We start from the raw sequence: 6,502 nt of genomic DNA, 5'->3' as shown, positions 1-6,502 counted from the left end.
TCTGATGGAAATACTTTGCTCTTGCCACAAGTGCTGAGTTTATTAATACATTCATGCTCATATATTTGCATTTTATCAAGTGTGGAAAAAAGCATTTGCTTAGACAAAATAATTCAGGCACTGGTGTTTTTACCAGCCCTGGATTTTAATCATATGAAGGTCAGGAAAGTGGGAATGATATTTTTGGGGGGTTTTAAATTATTTTTCTACTTTCTGGTTTTTCTGCACATTTTCTTTGTGCATATCTTTTATTACAGGAGTTGTGAGCATTCCCCAAAGAATATATAAAGAATATATATCAGGATAATCTAAATAATATTTTATCAAAAAGAACTATGGCTCTCCAATTACTAGACAAACTTAGCACAAACAAATTCAATGAAGATAAGTTGATTATTTTTTATTATTTTTATTACAAGCATTAATAGGAGAAACTTTTGGGTTGGTCTTGAACAATTCCTCTAGCTGCTGGGTATTCTTTCTCTTAGTTAGAACACAGTTACAAATATATGTTACTCAGTGTTTTCCACTCTCTAAGGTATATTTCTATAAATATGAATATGCTGTTAATAAATTTAACTGGGTTTAGATAGCCTGCAGGCTATCCAGGAGGCAGATCACAGAAGGTAAATTTGGGCAGTGTCTACCCAAAAAACGGAATACAGTTTAAGAATATTAAATCCAAATGTACAAACGAGCTAAATAGATTTTTCCACAACCTGGCAACCCGTTATTTTATTTATTATTATTTTATCACCGAGTAAAAGTATACAAGTACAGTCCTACTTAAAATCAATATTTTGACTGACTGAATTTTTATTTTATTTTGTAGTTGCTGCATAGATTTTGACATAATGAATAAATTTATATATAGCCTTTGTAACAGCCTGGCTTTTCTACTGATAAGGAACTGAGAGTCAAACAGCGATACTTACAGCCGCTTTGCTCCACCGCAGAGTAACACTGACATCTGCTGTCCACAACCAGGCACCACACACCACACAGCCTCATACACAAGCCAGAGCCACTCATTGCGAGCCTGCGGAGAAAACACGTCATTGTCCTCCAACTTAGGTTCGTGCATCCACCTACAAAATTTCAAAAAAAAAAATTGTAGTAGGAAGTCACAGTAACCCAACTATAACAAACCCTCAAGGAATGTAAATAAAATACACCTTTAAAGATCATGAACACCCCTCTCCGCTACTTTGGTTCAGTCCAGAGCATTCCCGGAAGTAGCGTTTGTATTTTGAGTCATGTGATATGTGTTAGGATTTTGCATCGTTGTTGGTTTAAGGTTTAATAGCTAGTAGTTTTGCTATATTAACTACGTCTTCTGCTGTGAATTAGCTTAGCATTTGGAGGAAAGGTAGCAGTTGGTTAAGCTAACTAGCTGCCCCAAAGGGGAGGGATAAAAGGTAAAGGGACTCTGACAGGAGAGCTCAAAATAATGGACAAGATCGCTAAAGGTGAGTTAAACTCTTATCAGCCTCTCTCCTTGCTTTTTAAAGCACTTATTTAAAACCACCGCTGAGCTAATAAAGCACAGACAGTTGTTAAATGTGTCTGTTTTGTGTGAAGTGTGTTTATTCCAATCTGTGCTCATCCTGCAGATGTGGGTGATATCCAGTCACGACTGCTGGACCACAGACCGGTCATCAATGCAGAGATCCGCTACTTTATGAGAGAGTTTGAGGTACACTGTGAAAGCATGACAGAGTTTGATGACTGCTCTGCATAGAGTCACTCAGCCACACACTCCTCTGTGCCAACCCCTTGAAAACCTAAAAATGTAGCCTGGCTTGTTCCAGTCCCAATTATACCTGATATCAGCGATAAACCTTCACACCATTGTGACAGAGAACCAACACGAAGTTGCAAGTAACCAAAAACAATCAAAAGAAATACAGAGACTGTTTTCACATACAGAGCCAATTAGTTTCTACTGTTTGAAGCAGAGGTGGGAATCACCAGACAGCCTATGATACGATATTATTCAGTTTTGAACCATTTTGTAATATGCTGAGTATTGCATTAACACATACTCTTATTGATTAGCTTAGCTGAGATTGTTAAGGATACAGACTCTGTTACTAGCACCTGCTGTAAATGTTGCCATAAGACAGTCAGTCTGCTATCAGCCTGTGACTGAATGGGATCAAGTTGGCAATTACTTGCAGTCTGCGTCCAATATTACAGCAAATAATTGTCATAAATGGTCAAAAGTCACATATCTGTCGCTGTCTATGCAGACAGGAATTCAAATTTAACTGTCACATCTGCACTCAGCGACCTTATTTAATTATTTATTTCTTTGTTTTAGTGGCAAAAAACCCAGCTGCTGTGTAGAGCGTGGGCTGACTTGTTGTGCTGTCGTTCAGGAAAAGCGGGGGTACAGGGAGAGCCGTCTGCTGGAGAACATCAATAAAAGTGTGCTGGAAACGAACAAGCAAATGCCACCAGCAAATTTCGAGGACATGAAACATCAGCTGTCTGACATCAATGAACGGTGTAAGTTACTCCACCCGCAGCCACGCATGAAACTTCTTTTGTTTGTTTTTTGCTGAAATCTTATTTCATAGTTCATGAATCATTCACATAATTTAGTCGTTTGCCTTAATGTGTTAAGTATTTTCATTTTTTCTTTACTTTTCTGCAGCAAATTTGTTTATGTGTTACCTCTTCATTTGTATCCATGGAGACAAGCTCTACAGCTTCAACATGTGTGAATGAATGTTTGGAAATCCAAATAAGAAAATCTAGTCGAGGTGTAGCAGCAGAAGCTTGTTTGTATGATGTCTCCTCTGGCTGTTGCCATGGCCACTCAGAGGAGGAAGTAACATTGTAACAAACATCATAACCAGTATTCAGTTGTTATCACCGTTGTACAGACAGATGCTGTATCTGAGTTTATTCCATCCATGCTGTAGTTTACTGTGAACTTACTGTTGCTAAGATCTTGAGTCTCTAGGCATCCTTGAGAATTCAGTCTGACTCATGTGTGGAAATAATATTTTCGCACCTTTGTTTTGTTATGTCCAACAGTGGAGGCTGCTAATCACATGGTAGAGAGAGTCCAGCAGAGGGAGCTAGAGGCCCAACAGGTAAAGACACACACCAAGGCAACTTCTAAAAAAGTTGCTTTAAAGGCATTTAGGATAGTTTGAATTTCCCCTCCTTATACAGCACAGTGCATGATTCACTTTAACATTTAAATAAATTTTGTTGTGTTATTTTGATTTCCTCGTGTCATGCCAGGGCACCCGTCTAAAGGCAAACATGGAGCAGCTGAAAGAAGACTGGGCCGAGTTCCTGAAGGAGCAGCAGAGATTAAAGGAGGAGGTGGATGAAGAGCACGCACGGGCTGTAGGACAACTCAGCGCTAAATACAACGAAAAGAAGAAGGAGCTGGCCAAGTTTACCCTCTGATCTGCTGATGTTCACGTGAGGATGCGAGTGCACAATGTGCCCTCTCTTATTCAGTGAATACAGTCGGTCCTGCACGCCTGTGTTACACATGCTAAACAAAACTACTGACTTTGCTCTGTGTGCTTGATGAAATATGAAAGCGTGATTAACAACTTGTTGTTTTCACAGGCCCTCAAACTCAAGCACATGGAATATGTACAGCATTTAAAAAAAGAAAAGAAAAAGCCTGGAATATGTCATTTTTAAACAAGCAGTCATTTGATTGTTCGTTGGCTGTGAGATTTTCAACATTTTAGGGTTTTTAGTGGATGCCTGCCTGAAGAGTCCTGATGGTAAATTAACATCGTGTCGAAAGCAGCCTTGAGTTTGGCACCGCGGGGAGATGTTCCGAGCACTTAAAGCGAGGTCGTTAAACGCTCGAGAAGCCCTTGTGGGCAGGTGTGCATGAAGAAGAAACCGTCTCTCACCACCTCTGCTGTGTTTGGAACATGTGACCTCTCAATTTAGCTACAGGTCAACAAACTGTCACGATAAAAGTTTTTTGCTGAAACCGATATGCAGCAGCAGCTTATGTTGTTTTTTTCTTTCTCCTGCCACCTCAAATTGAATATTCTTATATGAAAACAAAGAAATTGTTTCTCTGGCTTTAATCTCCCTGTAGCCCTGTATGGTCGTCATGCCTTGTGTGTAGTGTTCCTAACAAGTGTAAGTTTGAGCCTATGAGCACAATAGCATATAACTGTAGTGATATTAACTGGAAAAGAACTAAAATACTTGACCGTGACCAACATGCTCTGCTTTTAATGAAGTGTTTTGTTTTCTCGCACGGTGGCACACTTCGGGAAAGGTTAATGGATGGGTGGGTGCACTTGGCACATTCTTGGCTTGGCTGAGAACAGAGTTCATCTCAAAGAACGTAGACGGAGAAATATTTAACAGAACCTCCCCTCAAACGCCTGCACTCCCTTCAAACTGCACACACACCGGACGTCTGAATAGCCAAGTCTAATGATTCCACGAGGAAGCGCGCTTGGACAACAGTTCACTCATCGACTGCAGCAACGCAGCGTTTTTGTTGGAACTTTTAAGAACTGAGACCTTCCGCAGACTTGTGACATTCTGGCATTCGGCTGGCAGAGAGCCGTCCCCACTGCTCTTGTGCAAGGACCCTCTCTGTGCTTTCTGCCCGAGTCTGTGCAAGTCAGAGCAGGGCACTAAGCCGATGTTTGAGCAAAAGGCCGGCACTGCTCTGTTCAGTGCATGTCTGCATGCCGACGTATGCTTTCCCTCTGCCCCAGTACTGCAGATGTCCAACGCGGAGACAACCCATCATCAGCTGACAAGGAGTGACAGTACGGGAACGTGGCCGACCTCTGCCAGCGAGCTACCTTTTCACTGAGGTGTTTATGATCATGAGCTTACAGGCTCGGTATTTACACCTGCTGTAATGAGTTTTAAGCATTGTTGTATAATGTCAGGTTAAAAAATAAAGTTAATTCAACAAAACTGCATCGTCTCTTAAACTGACTTGAATGTAAAAAGAGGTTGCAGCCCTATAAAAGTCCCGTTGGCCTTGCAGTGACAGTCTTTGAACCCAGGCCTGTGGTAACACCAGACAGTTACCACTTTATGCTGGTGGAGCTCATCATGCTTTCACTCAGGATAAATGCAATGGTGAAAATTGAAGCCCTGCACCGCATGAGTCTGGTCATACCATATATGCGATGTGGGATTTGAACTTCATACTCCAGCTAATAATCATACCCCTGGATAAAAAGAGCAGTTCTGCCTGGATTTAAACCCAGATTGCAAAGATGCTCGTGTAGATTTAAGGTCAGACGTTTGACCATTCAATTGTCCATTGCAAGATTTGCTCTTTGCTCGTTCAAACCCACACACCCAGAACAAATCGGCCTGCTAACAAGGCTGAGACAGTGTGGGAAAGCTGAATTTACAGTAACTTTCTGCTGTCCCTTCCTGATTGTGCTAAAAGGCTGTTGCTGTCAATAAAAACATGCTCATTGCCAAAAGAAATGGACTTGAAGCAGTCTGGGAATTAGATCAGCAGCTGTTTGCGAATAAAGGATTGCAATAACATTTGACATTCATGGGAATTTTTGATTTTAAGTCAAAGTACAGCCAGAAACCTCAGCACCTGTCCAAGTAACTGCTTTGTCACTGCCATCGATCAGTGTCAATGAGTAGCTTATATTTCACGCTCAGGGCTAAGGCAAACAGAATTCTTCGATCTTTTTTTACACGGAGAAGATATGCGACAAACAACATTGGCCTATTAAGTATTCCAACCTCATAGGTTGCTGGGACGGAGAGATTGTCCACAGACGAGGGCATATGTTCCAGTAAGACGATGCCAAGTGCAGAAACTGGCTGTGCACCAGCTCAAAATCTCCCGTTACCATCCTCCTCTGTCTGCCTCTGGATCGTTGCTGGCTTGTTTTCTGTCTCCAGTGTCTATCTGAAAGCAGTGCGTTCTTCCTGTTTTGCAGGCAGAGAAGTGCTCTCTGGACATGGTGGTGCTCCTGTCCGTGCCAACATAAATGGTAAAGGAAACAGCAGCACCCAGATGGAGCTCCTTTGAGCAAGGGACGGAGAAGAGAGTGTGCTGGTGAATGCAATCTGATACAGCATCTGAAAACGAGCTTTCCAACATCCGCTGGAACAGAATGGAATATTTCACAGGGATGACGTGCTCAGATAACACAGAGTGAGATTCACTAAGAAATGGGCTCAAATAAAAGAAAATGTCTCCAAGAATCAGTTTTCAGGATCTTGCTGTGTTTGTAAATCAGCCACTACAGAAAGCTCACAATGTCAGGGAAGGGCAAACTCTGTCATATCCAAGGAGTCTAGACTAATCTGATGTGGTGCTATTGCATGTAGGGAGCAAATCTTTAGTTGTTTTGCAAACTCACCATCAGTCTACACAACAAAACTTTAAGTCGAAAGGAAATTCTTCCTTCATATCTTGAGTCTGAAGGTGCAGGCACAATTAAAACTTGCCTCCTCTAGTCCAGGGGTGTCGAACTCCAGGCCTCGAGGGCCGGTGTCCTGC

The 6,502-nt window shown here is 41.7% G+C and overlaps 1 protein-coding gene across 3 annotated transcripts; it reads left to right on the top strand.

The window, feature by feature from the left end:
- Window positions 1-1,235: 1,235 nt before the first annotated feature.
- On the top strand, window positions 1,236-6,146 carry bloc1s5 (biogenesis of lysosomal organelles complex-1, subunit 5, muted). 3 transcript variants are annotated; one of them, XM_085418431.1, is made up of 6 exons: window positions 1,236-1,469; window positions 1,614-1,696; window positions 2,382-2,511; window positions 3,046-3,104; window positions 3,259-3,444; window positions 5,937-6,146. In XM_085418431.1, the coding sequence occupies exons 1-5, from the start codon at window positions 1,451-1,453 to the stop codon at window positions 3,427-3,429; spliced, it is 462 nt and encodes a 153-aa protein (XP_085274557.1). In that variant the 5' UTR covers window positions 1,236-1,450; the 3' UTR covers window positions 3,430-3,444; window positions 5,937-6,146. The 3 variants fall into 3 exon arrangements, with proteins under 3 accessions (XP_085274557.1, XP_085274556.1, XP_085274555.1); XM_085418430.1 differs by lacking the exon at window positions 5,937-6,146 and adding an exon at window positions 3,598-4,935; XM_085418429.1 differs by lacking the exon at window positions 5,937-6,146 and having other exon boundaries at window positions 3,259-4,935.
- Window positions 6,147-6,502: the final 356 nt, after the last annotated feature.

Source organism: Rhamphochromis longiceps, linkage group LG9 (genome assembly GCF_057381845.1).
Source record: "Rhamphochromis longiceps isolate RC_006_pf linkage group LG9, R_longiceps_female_GT1.1, whole genome shotgun sequence".
Classification (NCBI taxonomy): domain Eukaryota; kingdom Metazoa; phylum Chordata; class Actinopteri; order Cichliformes; family Cichlidae; genus Rhamphochromis; species Rhamphochromis longiceps.
The sequence above is the reverse complement of the archived record's forward strand: the minus strand, read 5'-3'. Positions and strand labels throughout refer to the sequence as shown.